The 15,299-nt window shown below is 43.4% G+C and overlaps 1 protein-coding gene across 7 annotated transcripts in view; it reads right to left on the bottom strand.

Annotated features, from left to right (window-relative positions):
• LOC129827615 (mitogen-activated protein kinase kinase kinase kinase 4-like) overlaps window positions 1-15,299 on the bottom strand; it is a 131,846-nt gene that overhangs the window by 39,260 nt on the left and 77,287 nt on the right. For 3 of the 7 annotated variants that reach the window (XM_055888613.1, XM_055888609.1, XM_055888610.1), the window contains exons 20-24: window positions 10,403-10,497; window positions 8,228-8,340; window positions 8,009-8,096; window positions 4,360-4,554; window positions 3,953-4,067 (exon numbers count right to left, since the gene is read on the bottom strand). In XM_055888613.1, the coding sequence (XP_055744588.1) occupies window positions 3,953-4,067; window positions 4,360-4,554; window positions 8,009-8,096; window positions 8,228-8,340; window positions 10,403-10,497 (606 nt within the window). Of the gene's footprint in view, window positions 1-3,952; window positions 4,068-4,359; window positions 4,555-8,008; window positions 8,097-8,227; window positions 8,341-10,402; window positions 10,498-11,258; window positions 11,687-15,299 lie in introns of those variants that run through there. The other 4 variants (XM_055888612.1, XM_055888615.1, XM_055888614.1 and 1 more) reach the window with 4 other exon arrangements.

Below are 15,299 nucleotides of genomic sequence, written 5' to 3'. Positions count from 1 at the left end.
TAAAAAGAGAGTAAATAATTCAAATAAAATTTTAAACAAAACAACTTGTTTTAAATAGGCTATGTCTAAATACACATGCAGCCACCATAATTGTTTCCTGTGGGCATGTAATACTAAAACTACGCAGAATATGGAGGGTTTTACATACATCCAAACTTATCAAGGAGTATAAGAGTACCTCTTCCCAGCTGCCCACTGCACTGAGACTAGGAAAGACTGTCACCACTGATAAATCCACGATAATCGAGAATTTCAATAAGCAATTCTCTACGGCCCGGCCATGCTTTCCACCTGGCTACCCCAACCCCGGCCAACAGCTCTGCACCCCCCGCAGCAACTGGCCCAAGCCCCTCCCCCTGCTTTTCCTTCACCCAAATCCAGACAGCTGATGTTCTGAAAGAGCTGCAAAATCTGGATCCCTACAAATCAGCTGGGCTAGACAATCTGGATCCTCACTTCCTAAAATCATCCAACGCCATTGTTGCAAACCCTATTACTAGTCTGTTCAACCTGTCTTTCGTATCGTCTGAGATTCCTAAAGATTGGAAAGCGGCCGTGGTCATCCCCCTCTTCAAAGGGGAGACACTCTAGACCCAAACTGTTACAGACCTATATCCATCCTGCCCTGCCTTTCTAAAGTCTTCGAAAGCCAAGTGAACAAACAGATCACCGACCATTTTGAATCCCACCGTACCTTCGCCGTTATGCAATCTGGTTTCCGAGCTGGTCACGGGTGCACCTCAGCCACGCTCAAGGTCCTAAACGATATCATAACCGCCATCGATAAAAGACAGTACTGTGCAGCCGTCTTCATCGACCTGGCCAAGGCTTTCGACTCTGTCAATCACCACATCCTCATCGGCAGACTCAAAAGCCTTGGTTTCTCTAATGACTGCCTTGCCTGGTTCACCTACTACCTCTCAGACAGAGTTCAGTGTGTCAAATCGGAGGGCCTGTTGTCCGGACCTCTGGCAGTCTCTATGGGGGTGCCACATGGTTCAATTCTCAGGCCGACTCTTTTCTCTGTATATATCAATGATGTCGCTCTTGCTGCGGGTGATTCTTTGATCCAACTCTACGCAGACGACACCATTCTGTATACATCTGGCCCTTCTTTGGACACTGTCTTAACAAACCTCCAAACGAGCGTCAATGCTATACAACACTACTTCCGTGGCCTCCAACTGCTCTGAAATGCTAGTAAAACGAAATGCATGCTCTTCAACCGATCAAGGCCCGCACCCGCACGTCTGACTAGCATCACTACTCTGGACGGTTCTGACTCAGAATATGTGGACAACTATAAATACCTAGGTGTCTGGCTAGACTGTAAACTCTCCTTCCAGACTCACATTAAGCATCTCCAATCCAAAGTTAAATCTAGAAATCAGCTTCCTATTTCACAACAAATCCTCCTTCACTCATGCTGCCAAACTTAGTAAAACCCTAGTAAAACTGACTATCCTACCGATCCTTGACTTCGACAATGTCATTTACAAATTAGCCTCCAACATTCCACTCAGCAAATTGGATGCAGTCTATCATAGTTCCATCTGTTTTGTCACCAACGCCCCATATACACCCACCACTGTGACCTGTATGCTCTTGCTGGCTGGTCCTCGCTACATATTCATCGCCAAACCCACTGGCTCCAGGTCATCTATAAGTCATCTTATCTCAGCCCACTGATCACCATAGCAACACCCACCCGTAGCACGCGCTCCAGCAGGTATATTTCACTGGTCATCCCCAAAGCCAACACCTACTTTGGCCGCCTTTCCTTACAGTTCTCTGCTGCCAATGACTGGAACGAATTGCAAAAATCACTGAAGTTGGAGGCATAGAGTTTAAGTCAGAAGTTTACATACACCTTAGCCGAGTACTTTTAAACTCAGTTTTTCACAATTCCTGACATTTAATCCTAGTAACAATTCCCTGTTTTAGGTCAGTTAGGACCACCACATAATTTAAGAATGTGAAATGTCAGAATAATAGTAGAGAGAATTATTTATTTCAGCTTTTATTTATTTCATCACATTCCCAGCGGGTCAGAAGTTTACATACACTCAATTAGTATTTGGTAGTATTGCCTTTAAATTGTTTAACTTGGGTCAAATGTTTTGGGTAGACTTCCACAAGCTTCCCATAATAAGTTTGGTGAATTTTGGCCCATTCCTCCTGACAGAGCTGGTGTAACTGAGTCAGGTTTGTAGGCTTCCTTGCTCGCACACACTTTTTCAGTTCTGCCCACAAATTTTCTATATGATTGAGGTCAGGGCTTTGTGATAGCCACTCCAATACCTTGACTTTGTTGTCCTTAAACCATTTTGCCACAACTTTGGAAGTATGCTTGGGGTCATTGTTCATTTGGAAGACCCATTTGCAACCAAGCTTTAACTTCCTGACTGATGTCTTGAGATGTTGCTTCAATATATCCACATCATTATCCTGCCTCATGATGTTGTCTATTTTGTGAAGTGTACCAGTCCCTCCTGCAGAAAAACACCCCCACAACATGATGCTGCCACCCCCGTGCTTCACGATTGGGATGGTGTTCTTCGGCTTGCAAGCATCCCCCTTTTTTCCTCCAAACATAACGATGGTCATTATGGCCAAACAGTTTTATTTTTGTTTCATCAGACCAGAGGACATTTCTCCAAAAAGTACGATCTTTGTCCCCATGTGCAGTTGCAAACCGTAGTCTGGCTTTTTTATGACGGTTTTGGAGTAGTGGCTTCTTCCTTGCTGAGCGGCCTTTCAGGTTATGTCGATATAGGACTCGTTTTACTGTGGATATAGATACTTTTGTACCTGTTTCCCCCAGCATCTTCACAAGGTCCTTTGCTGTTGTTCTGGGATTAATTTGCACTTTTCGCAAAGTACGTTCATTTCTAGGAGACAGAACGCGTCTCCTTCCTGAGCTGTATGACGGCTGCGTGGTCTCACGGTATTTATACTTGCCTACTATTGTTTGTACAGATGAACGTGGTACCTCCAGGCGTTTGGAAATTGGTCCCAAGGTTGAACCAGACTTGTGGAGGTCTACAGTTTTTATTCTGAGGTCTTGGCTGATTTTATTTTAATTTATTCAGTTCACTGATCTCAGACATCCCACAGGTGAAAAAGCTAGATGTGGAGGTCCTGGGCTGGCGTGGTTACACGTGATCTGCGGTTGTAAGGCGAGTTGGACATACTGCCAAATTCTCTAAAACAATTTTGGCTTATGGTAGAGAAATTAACATTACATTTTCTGACAACAGCTCTGGTGGACATTCCTGCAGTCCGCATGCCAATTGCACACTCCCTCAAAACTTGAGACATCTGTGGCATTGTGTTGTGTGACAAAACTGCACATTTTATAGTGGCCTTTTATTGTCCCCAACACAAGATGCACCTGTGTAATTATCATGCTTTTTAATATGCCAGGTGGATGGATTCTCGTGACAAAGGAGAAATGCTCACTATCAGGAATGTAAATAATTTGTTCACAAAATTGGAGAGAAATAAACTTTTTGTGCGTATGGAACTTTTATTTAATCTCATGAAACATGGGACCAACAATTTACATGTTGCGTTTATATTTTTGTAAATGTGGTGATATGTCAGTTTTGAATATTTAATACATTTGGAAAAACATCTAAAAACCTGTTTTTCCTTTGTCATTATGTGATATTGTGTGTAGATTGATGAGGGAAAAACTATTTAATTCATTTTTGAATAAGGCTGTAATGTATCAAAATTTTGTAAAAGTCAAGGGGTCTGAATACTTTCCGAATGCACTGTGTGTATATGTGTATATATGTTGTATATATACAGGGCACATTTGTAAAAGAGACCTAGGTTAAAGACCACCCTAGCAGTGATTTACTAGAATGTCTGAGGGGCATTTCTTGTGTAGAGTGGTGTGTATTTGTGTGTGTTTGTGTATGTATGTATGTTTGTTGGCACTCACTGGGACTGTGGCCCACTGGGCTCTGAGGGGGAGAGATCTGCAGCAGCCTGGGGTCTATGAAGGGAGTGAAGGAGGAGGACGAGATGCTTTTCCCTGGAGGACAGTTTACAGGTTTCTGAAAATGCATCCAAAATCAGAATTGATATCAATAAAACAACATAAAAAACAACAAATGTCAGATTTCCAGTAGACTTGACATCAATCTTGAGATGGAATTTCAAGTCTACAACAGCTACGTCATCTCCCCCTAGTGGAGAAAGATACATTGACATCAAATAAAAACCCATTGCTCCAAACCACTTCAGTCTAAACTATTACTCTTGAACATTCTATGACCTTCTAGAGAAGTTATAGCCTACTACTAGACATTCAGCCTATAGAGAGTTTATAGCTACATGTGAACTCACGCCAGAATGTGGTCCTCGTCTGCTCGGAGACTGGGGGTAGATGACGTCATGTGGGCCGTGCTGCGCCATGGGCTCATGGGCCGGGCTCTTCTGCAGGAGATCAGGGAGAAGGTAATTCTCATTGCATTCTGATCCCACAGCAATGGGCCTGAGTAGTGGCTGGCCACTCTTAAGGCCTGATGCCACACTGCTCTGCTAAGAGAAGAGACACAGCAAACAGCAGTATAATGCCTCGTTACTAATGCTTGCCTGCCTGTCTGACGTGAGTCATGTAACTCTGTATTCACTGTGTCACAGCAGCACTGTGTGGAGGAACAATAGCATCTACAAAAAGAGTGTCATATGGCAGGCAGGCACTGTTTGGGTTTCCATGACACTAAGTGTCCAATGACAGCCAAGGCGTTGTTTGAAGTGAAGTGGGAGAGGTAAACAAGGATATCAAGCCCTGCTTACACCATATCAAGTGGCATTGCATTCATTACTGGAGGTGGAGGAGGCTCTGAGGGGGCTGTGGGAGAGCAGTATCATCAATGGAGGTGGAGGAGGCTCTGAGGGGGCTGTGGGAGAGCAGCACCATCTCTGGGCTCTGCTCTGCTCTATGTACAGGTGGAGGATCTTAATTTGTGCCAGTTTACTAAAGCAGTAAAATAATCATATGAACATGTGAACATTCATAGATGTTTTTGCATAATTAATGCTTGGAATTTGTCAGAATTTGTGGGGTTTTGTTTGTCCACCCGCCTCTTGAGGATTTACCACAAGTTCTCAATGGGATTAAGGTCTGGGGAGTTTCCTGTCCATGGAGCCAAAATATCGATGTTTTGTTCCCTGAGCCACTTAGTTGCCTTATGGCAAGGTGCTCCATCATGCTGGAAAAGGCATTGTTCGTCACCAAACTGTTCCTGGATGGTTGGGAGAAGTTGCTCTCGGAGGATGTGTTGGTACCATTCTTTATTCATAGCTGTGTTCTTATTAAGCAAGATTGTGAGTGAGCCCACTTCCTTGGCTGAGAAGCAACCCCACAAATGAATGGTCACAGGATGCTTTACTGTTGGCATGACATAGGACTGATGGTAGCGCTCACCTTGTCTTCTCCGGACAAGCTTTTTTACGGATGCCCCAAACAATCGGGAAGGGGATTCATCAGAGAGAAAATCCCTTTGCCTTTTGCAGAATATTAGTTTGTCCCTGATGTTTTTCCTGGAGAGAAGTGGCTTCTTTTCTACCCTTCTTGACACCAGGCCATCCTCCAAAAGTCTTCGCCTCACTGTGCGTGCAGATGAACTCACACCTGCCTGCTGCCATTCCTGAGCAAGCTCTGTAGTGGTGGTGCCCCGATCCCGCAGCTGAATAAACTTTAGGAGATGGTCCTGGCGCTTGCTGGACTTTCTTGGGCGCTCTGAAGCCTTCTTCACAACAACTGAACCGCTCTCGAAGTTCTTGATGATCCGATAAATGGTTGATTTAGGTGCAATCTTACTGGCAGCAATATCCTTGCCTGTGAAGCCCTTTTTGTGCAAAGCAATGATGACGGCACGTGTTTCCTTGCAGGTAACCGTGGTTGACAGAGGAAGAACAATGATTCCAAGCACCACCCTCCTTTTGAAACTTCCAGTCGGTTATTCGAACTCAATCAGCATGACAGAGTGATCTCCAGCCTTGTCCTCATCAACACTCACACCTGTGTTAACGAGAGAATCACTGACATAATGTCAGCTGGTCCTTTTGTGGCAGGGCTGAAATGTAATGTAAATGTTTTTTTTGTCATTTGCATGACAAAGAGCGACTTTGCAATTAATTGCAATTCATCTGATCACTCTTCATAACATTCTGGAGTATATGCAAATTGCCATCATACAAACTGATGCAGCAGACTTTGTGAAAATTAATATTTGTGTCATTCTCAAAACTTTTGGCTTCGACTGTACAAACTTCAGAAGCCTTTTTAAATCTCAAATACACTACAAGTTTTAAATGACTTACATTGCAGGAAAGTTGTCCTGCAACAGGGTGATCAAATTAAGATCCTACATCTGTATTAGTTAGTAGCATCCGCTCCATGTGTTAGTTAGTATGCACAAAGTGCCCTCTAGTGTTTGTCATGGAAATGACCCGTGCGGGACCGGTGACAACCCTGAGCTCAAGTGGCTCTATGTGCATCCCAAATGGCACTCTAATCCATATTTAGTGCACTACCTTTGACCAGGGCCCATAGTGCTCTGGTCAAAAGTAGTACACTATACAGGCCAGGGAGTAGGATGCCATTTTGGACGCAGCAGACTGATAGTACATTGTTGTTTACGGCAGTACTGCCAAGTCTGATGCATGCTGCTGCCTGTGTGATCAAGTAATGAGATTTCACACTGACTGCATCTGAACTGTCTGAACTCTGACTATGACCCAATTTACAAATTAGCATAGTTCATGGAAACCATGATGATGTGGCCGGTGACTCTTTGCTTCTTGAAAGTCCAATATCTTGAAAACTTGACTACTGAAATGCAAAACATTTTGGCACTGTATCAACAGTGGACTAATGAAAAAAATACCAACAGATAGTTTTTGAGTGGATTTTCACTTTAAGCAATCTATTACTCTGATATAATGAAGATGAACCTGAATCGACTGAAACTATTCATCTGTTATCTAACTATAGATCCATTAAAAGCATTGAACATATTTCTGTTCAATGTTGAGAGTTTGAGGAGGATTTGGTCTGAGTTTTCATCAAGTACAGAATTAATATCAGTGACAAGTGAGCTGTGTTGGTAAGGAAAGCAGCTGGCTGTGTTGGTAAGGAAAGCAGCTGGCTGTGTTGGGAAGGAAAGCAGCTGGCTGTGTTGGTAAGGAAAGCAGCTGGCTGTGTTGGGAAGGAAAGCAGCTGGCTGTGTTGGGAAGGAAAGCAGCTGGCTGTGTTGGGAAGGAAAGCAGCTGGCTGTGTTGGGAAGGAAAGCAGCTGGCTGTGTTGGGAAGGAAAGCAGCTGGCTGTGTTGGGAAGGAAAGCAGCTGGCTGTGTTGGGAAGGAAAGCAGCTGGCTGTGTTGGGAAGGAAAGCAGCTGGCTGTGTTGGTAAGGAAAGCAGCTGGCTGTGTTGGGAAGGAAAGCAGCTGGCTGTGTTGGGAAGGAAAGCAACTGGCTGTGTTGGGAAGGAAAGCAGCTGGAAGTGTTGGTAAGGAAAGCAGCTGGCTGTGTTGGTAAGGAAAGTAGCTGGCTGTGTTGGTAAGGAAAGCAGCTGGCTGTGTTGGGGAGGAAAGCAGCTGGCTGTGTTGGGAAGGAAAGCAGCTGGCTGTGTTGGGGAGGAAAGCAGCTGGCTGTGTTGGGAAGGAAAGCAGCTGGCTGTGTTGGGAAGGAAAGCAGCTGGCTGTGTTGGGAAGGAAGGCAGCTGGCTGTGTTGGGAAGGAAAGCAGCTGGCTGTGTTGGTAAGGTAAGCAGCTGGCTGTGTTGGGAAGGAAAGCAGCTGGCTGTGTTGGGAAGGAAAGCAGCTGGCTGTGTTGGGAAGGAAAGCAGCTGGCTGTGTTGGGAAGGAAAACAGCTGGCTGTGTTGGGAAGGAAAGCAGCTAGCAAAGCTCTCAAAGTTAATAAGTGAGTGTACTTTTTCACTCCAAAATGTCCCAAAGAGGTCGTAGTGTATGGATGAGGTGTATGTATACCGGGGTCTGGTTAAGATTATGGTGGGGCTGCAGGACTATCCCATCAGGGGCTCCTCGGACGAACATGCCTTTCCCATTCAATGGAGACCTGGAGAAACACAGACAACAGCAGTCAGAGCAGTGTTTTAATGGATAATGCTCTTGTTTTTTGGCTCTATATGTTTTTTTAAATTATCAAATAAAATCAATGAATCAAAAAATCAATCAAGGTGAATGCACCGGGTTTTCTCATCATCATCACTACTCCCAACTTCATCGCTAGAAGAGGAGTACTCTGTTGCCTTGACAAACGGACTGATATTAGACGTAAGCCCAGAGAAGTGGCCGAAACCCTGAGAGAGAAACACAGAGAATCACATCAGAGATAGAACACCAGACATCAGAGATAGAACACCAGACATCAAAGATAGAACACCAGACATCAAAGATAGAACACCAGACATCAGAGATAGAACACCAGACATCAGAGATAGAACACCAGACATCAGAGATAGAACACCAGACATCAAAGATAGAACACCAGACATCAGAGATAGAACACCAGACATCAGAGATAGCACACCAGACATCAGAGATAGCACACCAGACATCAGAGATAGCACACCAGCCATCAGAGATAGAACACCAGACATCATATAGAGAACACCAGACATCAGAGATAGAACACCAGCCATCAGAGATAGAACACCAGACATCAGAGATAGAACACCAGCCATCAGAGATAGAACACCAGCCATCAGAGTAGGAACACCAGACATCATATAGAGAACACCAGACATCAGAGATAGAACACCAGACATCAGAGATAGAACACCAGCCATCAGAGATAGAACACCAGACATCAGAGATAGCACACCAGACATCAGAGATAGAACACCAGCCATCAGAGTAGGAACACCAGACATCATTTGGAGAACACCAGACATCAGAGATAGAACACCAGACATCAGAGATAGCACACCAGCAATCAGAGATAGAACACCAGCCATCAGAGTAGGAACACCAGACATCATATAGAGAACACCAGACATCAGAGATAGAACACCAGACATCAGAGATAGAACACCAGACATAGAACACCAGACATCAGGGATATAACACCAGACATCATAGAGAACACCAGATATCAGAGTAGGAACACCAGACATCAGAGTTCCTGAGACAGGCAGGCAGACATGATTATGAAATAATACAGGACTGCTAATGCTAATCCAATACAGGAATAATTGTCAGTCCACATGAAGATTTATTTATTTATTTTTATTTTACCGCTATTTTACCAGGTAAGTTGACTGAGAACACGTTCTCATTTGCAGCAACGACCTGGGGAATAGTTACAGGGGAGAGGAGGGGGATGAATGAGTCAATTGTAAACTGGGGATTATTAGGTGACCATGATGGTTTGAGGGCCAGATTGGGAATTTAGCCAGGACACCGGGGTTAACACCCCTACTCCTACTCCTACGATAAGTGCCATGGGATCTTTAATGACCTCAGAGAGTCAGGACACCCGTTTAACGTCCCATCCGAAAGACAGCACCCTACACAGGGCAGTGTCCCCAATCACTGCCCTGGGGCATTGGGATATATATATATATATATTTTTTTTTTTAGACCAGAGGAAAGAGTGCCTCCTACTGGCCCTCCTACACCACTTCCAGCAGCATCTGGTCTCCCATCCAGGGACTGACCAGGACCAACCCTGCTTAGCTTCAGAAGCAAGCCAGCAGTGGTATGCAGGGTGGTATGCTGCTGGCAAGATGACAAGCAGGTATATGTTATTGAATAAAACACAATGACATGGTGTGTCCTTTGGAGGGAATCAGAGACAGTACAGGACAGGACTCCCATCTGACTTGTCCTCTGCTTCCTGTCGGATTGACCGGAATCTTAAATGGTATACTGTACCTCTAACATTAGGCCTAGTCATAACATGCAATATTTAGTTTAGAACGGATAAGCAAGAATAATACACTATTTAGACGTAAAGATTAGTCAGAGGAGGAATTACAGCATTCTTTGTTTTGATGAAAGCAAATACAGATGTGAGAGATGGTCATGCGGATTCTCCTCATTCACATCCAGAGCTAATCGGATTAATCTGTTCCTTACAGTTTTGTTTTTCAAAACAGACAGTCACAAACAACAGTAAACGACATCTGACAAACGTAGAGATGAGACCAACATGATGGCCTTCAAGCTCGGTGACCAAGATGTAAAGTGTTACAGATGTAGGTATTTTCCAGAACCACAGGGCAACGGGAGCCAATAAAGAAAATAACAACGACAACAATTATGATAATCATGGCTGAAAACTACATTTTAAATCTGACGTATAATAGATGTGGAATAGTGTTCTAGATGCTAGGATGGTGACAGAGGACAGATACTTACATGTTGCTGAAGAAGGGCTCCAGGAGAATTCTCCTTAGACTTCTTGTACTGCTGAAGACGGCTCTGCAGCAGAGGGCTCTCCAGCTTGAAGTAACCTGATAGAGTCAAAAGACATGTTTCAAATCTCAATCTCCCATCTCACTATGTTGTACACTCGTGCTAAGTATTACCAGAGCCATACATATACTGTAGTTAGCTTTGGTGGCTCATTATGGGAGCTTTCCTCAAACTATGTTATGGATTAAAGTTGTCAGTTGCCCCAAGACCTCAGTATGCTGCGTTAATATGATGAGCAAGTCCAGATATGGACTAAGGCATCAGGATATATTGTAAGGGCTTCCTTGTTTTACCACTGGATTACTTCCTGAAAGCTACAATGTAATGAACTTGTAAAAGACTATAAATGTCAAATTCATTATCATTATTATGTCTCTATTTGAGCTAATGCTCCCTCTTCATGTACAGTATAAGATTCCTTTGGCATTTAAACAAAGATATGTTAGCACATTTATTTACCATATTCGTGAACTGTTTTCTTAAAGTTCCTCAGACAAGAAAAAGGCAGTTCTTTTGAGAGTCTACCCATTAATTGTACTGGTTTTCCACACACCCAATCTACCACAGGGCCTGTTTCTCACTCACACACTCCCACACACATACACCCTCACCCAATCTCCTTCCCACAAACCCTCACCCACTCTCCCTCACGCACACTCCCTCTTTCACCCACACGCCCACACCCATACTCCCTGACCGACACCCCGTCACCCACACACCCTCATGTGAAACTTAAAGGCCCAGTGTAGTCAAACATGTGTTTTATATACAGTACAATTCCAAAGTTTGGACACACCTACTCATTCAACGTCTTTTCTTTATTTATACTATTTTCTACATTGTAGAATAATAGTGAAGACATCAAAACTATGAAATAACACATATGGAATCATGTAGTAACCAAAAAAGTGTTAAACATATCAAAATATATTTGAGATTCTTCAAAATAGGAACCGTTTGCCTTGAGGACAGCTTTGCACACTCTTGGCATTCTATCAACCAGCTTCACCAGGAATGCTTTTCCAACAGTCATGAAGGATGTCCCACGTATGATGAGCACTTGTTGGCTGGTTTTCCTTCACTCTGCGGTCCAACTCATCCTAAACCATCTCAATTGGATTGAGGTTGGGTGATTGTGGAGGCCAGGTCATCTGATGCAGTACTCCATCACTCTCCTTCTTGGTCAAATAGCCCTTACACAGCCTGGAGGTGTGTTGGGTAATTGTCCTGTTGAAAAACAAATGATAGTGGGACTAAGAGCAAACCAGATGGGATGGCGTATCGCTGTAGAATGCTGTGGTAGCCATGCTGGTTAAGTGTGCCTTGAATTCAAAAATAAATCACAGATAGTGTCACCAGCCTTGCACCGCCACACCCTCACACCTCCTCCTCCATGCTTCACGGTGGGAACCACACATGCGGAGATCATCCGATCACCTACTCTGCGTCTCATAATGACACGGCGGTTGGATACATAAATCTCAAATTTGGACTAATCAGACCAAAGGACAGTTTTCCATTGGTCTTATGTCCATTGCTTATGTTTCTTGGCCCAAGCAAGTCTCTTCTTATTGGTGTCCTTTAGTAGTGGTTTCTTTGCAGCAATGAAAGACTGATTCACGCAGTCTCCTCTGAACAGTTGATGTTGAGATGTGTCTGTTACTTGAACTCTGTGAAGCATTTATTTGGGCTGCTTTTTCTGAGGCAGTTAACTATAATCAACTTATCCTCTGCAGAAGAGGTAACTCTGGGTCTTCCTTTCCTGTGGCTGTCCATCAGCCAGTTTCATCATTACGCTTGATGGTTTTTGCGACTGCACTCGAAAAAATGTGTTTTGTCTGCATTGTCTGACCTTCATGTCTTAAGTAATGATGGACTGTCATTTCTCTTTGCTTATTTGAGCTGTTCTTGCCATAATATGGACATGGTCTTTTACCAAATATGGCTATCTTCTGTATACCAATCCCTACCTTCCAATCCCTCACAACGCAACTTATTGGCTCAAATGCATTAAGGAAAGAAATTCTGCAAATGAACTTTTAACAAGGCACATCTGTTAATTAAAATCCATTCCAGGTGACTACCTCATGAAACTGGTTGAGAGAATGCTAAGAGTGTGCAAAGCTGTCATCAAGGCAAAGGGTGGCTACTTTGAATAATCGCAAATATAAAATATAATTTGATATGTTTAACACTTTTTTGGTTACTACATTATTCCATATGTGTTATTTCATAGTTTTGATGTCTTCACTATTATTCTACAATGTAGAAAATAGTAAAAATAAAGAAAAACCCTTGAATGAGTAGTTGTGTCTAAACTTTTGACTGGTACTGTATATTTCTACACTATGAGGTTGGAATAATACTGTGAGTTCTGGCCAGTCTGCCGACATCACCAAGCAGTAAATTGACCAATAAGAAAGAGAGTTCTAAACCTCTCTGCTAATAACAGCTAATTGTCAGTTTTCCCCTCCCCACTCTCAGACAGTCCTAGCTAAATTCTGTCTTGAGGAATTGCTCTTTGTTAAGAAAATATTTTTAAAAGATATATACAGTACCAGTCTGTTTGGACACACCTACTCATTACAGGGTTTTTCATTATTTTTTCCTCTTTCCTACATTGTAGAATAATAGTGAAGATATCAAAACTATGAAATAACACATATGGAATCATGTAGTAACCAAAAAAGTGATAAACAAATATATATATTTTATATTTGAGATTCCTCAAAGTAGCCACCCTTTGCCTTGATGACAGCTTTGCACACTCTTGGCATTCTCTCAACCAGCTTCACAAGGTAGTCACCTGGAATGCATTTCAATTAACAGGTGTGCCTTGTAAAAAGTATACAGAAGAAAGCCCTATTTGGTAAAGACCAAGTCCATATTATGGCAAGAACAGCTCAAATAAGCAGAGAAATGACAGTCCATCATTACTTTAAGACATGAAGGTCAGACAATGCGAAAATTCCAAGCTTTGAAAGTTCACGTGCAGTCGCAAAAACAATCAAGCGCTATGATGAAACTGGCTCTCATGAGGACAGCCACAGGAAAGGAAGACCCAGAGTTACCTCAGCTGCAGAGGATAAGTTCATTAGAGTTAACTGCACCTCAGATTGTAGCCCAAATAAATGCCTTACAGAGTTCAAGTAACAGACACTTCTCAACATCAACTGTTCAGAGGAGACTGCGTGAATAGGCCTTCATGGTCAAATTGCTGCAAAGAAACCACTACTAAAGGACACCAATAATAGGAAGAGACTTGCTTGGGCCAAGAAACACGAGCAATGGACATTAGACCGGTGGAAATCTGTCCTTTGGTCTGATGAGATCAAATTTGAGATTTTTGGTTCTAACCGCCGTGTCATTGTGAGACGCATAGTAGGTGAACGGATGATCTCTGCATGTGTATTTCCCACCATAAAGCATGGAGGAGGTGTGATGGTGTGGGGGTGCTTTGCAGTGATACTATCTGTGATTTATTTAGAATTCAAGGCACACTTAAGCAGCATGGCTACCACAGCATTCTGCAGTGATACGCCATTCCTTCTGGTTTGAGCTTAGTGGGAATTTGTTTTTCATTTCATCATTTGTTTTTTTAACAGGACAATGACCCAACAAACCTCCCAGCTGTGCAAGAGCTATTTGACCAAGAAGAAGAGTGATGGAGTGCTGCATCAGATGACCTGGCCTCCACAATCACCCGACCTCAACCCAATTGAGATGGTTTGGGATGAGTTGGACTGCAGAGTGAAGGAAAAGCAGCCAACGAGTGCTCAGCATATATGAGAACACCTTCAAGACTGTTTGAAAAGCATTCCAGGTGAAGCTGGCTAAGAGAATGCCAAGATTGTGCAAAGCTGTCATCAAGGCTGTCACAGGTTAGAGGTCATCATGGAGTGTTATCCCTGAGGGTGCCACTGGAGTGCATCCTTGTGTTTCTAGTGTCCAGGTGAGCCTGATTTGGATTATTGGGTTCACCTAGTTTAGGACTATTTAGGTTCCTCTATGGAACTGGGCCGGTTGCTCAGGTCTCTTGTCTTGTTTTGTGTTGTCGCATGTGCACTTGCTTTGTTGTTTTTCCTATGAATACTTCAGTAAACATTCTGGATTTACCCTCACCTCTGCCTGCTGTGCTTCTCTGCGCCTGATAACGCGTTAATGGTTACATATTTAATGCAGTAAATTTGTTTGATGCCATTAACGCATTTGCTTAGTTTGACCCCCTGAACTATCCATAGTTCAAATTCAAGCCCTGGCAGACGATGTGCTAGCTAGCTACTTGTATGAATGAATGATGGAGAATGCTAGTAGGGGCCTTTTAAATGGAAAATTCAATTTCAAATCACTCCCAGATGGCTCTATGGGTAAAACCAAAGTAGATTTGCATCCACTGCAGAATTTGTTTATTACCGAAGTTATGGGGGGTTTTCGTTGTCATTTACAAGCGAAATATACTGTTGAGGCCGGCAATACAAGTAATGTTATTAGTAGCAATGGAGGACATCTTCGGCAGGCTAAGCTAGAAGAGTGTGCGCGCGGGAGGCCTATGGACAAGCAGCAAGCTAACACAAGCATGGATAGCAACAGCTTGCAGGCCAGTCCACATTGTGGAGAACGAAGGCTTGAGAGTTTATCATACGGATAGCGTCGAACGACTCAACGTATGAGTTATCCTCGAGAGCCACCGTTGTTATAAGAATACACTAGCTGTAATGAAAGCGAGAGGGCTACGAAAAAAGCGGAGGAGTTGAAACATACAATGGCTTTTGCTCTCACGGGAGACCACTGGACTTCAGTCCTTAACCACAACTACCTTGGAGTTACTGCGCACCACATC

Source organism: Salvelinus fontinalis, chromosome 29, assembly GCF_029448725.1.
Source record: "Salvelinus fontinalis isolate EN_2023a chromosome 29, ASM2944872v1, whole genome shotgun sequence".
Lineage (NCBI taxonomy): Eukaryota > Metazoa > Chordata > Actinopteri > Salmoniformes > Salmonidae > Salvelinus > Salvelinus fontinalis.
This window is presented reverse-complemented; position numbering and strand designations above follow the sequence as displayed.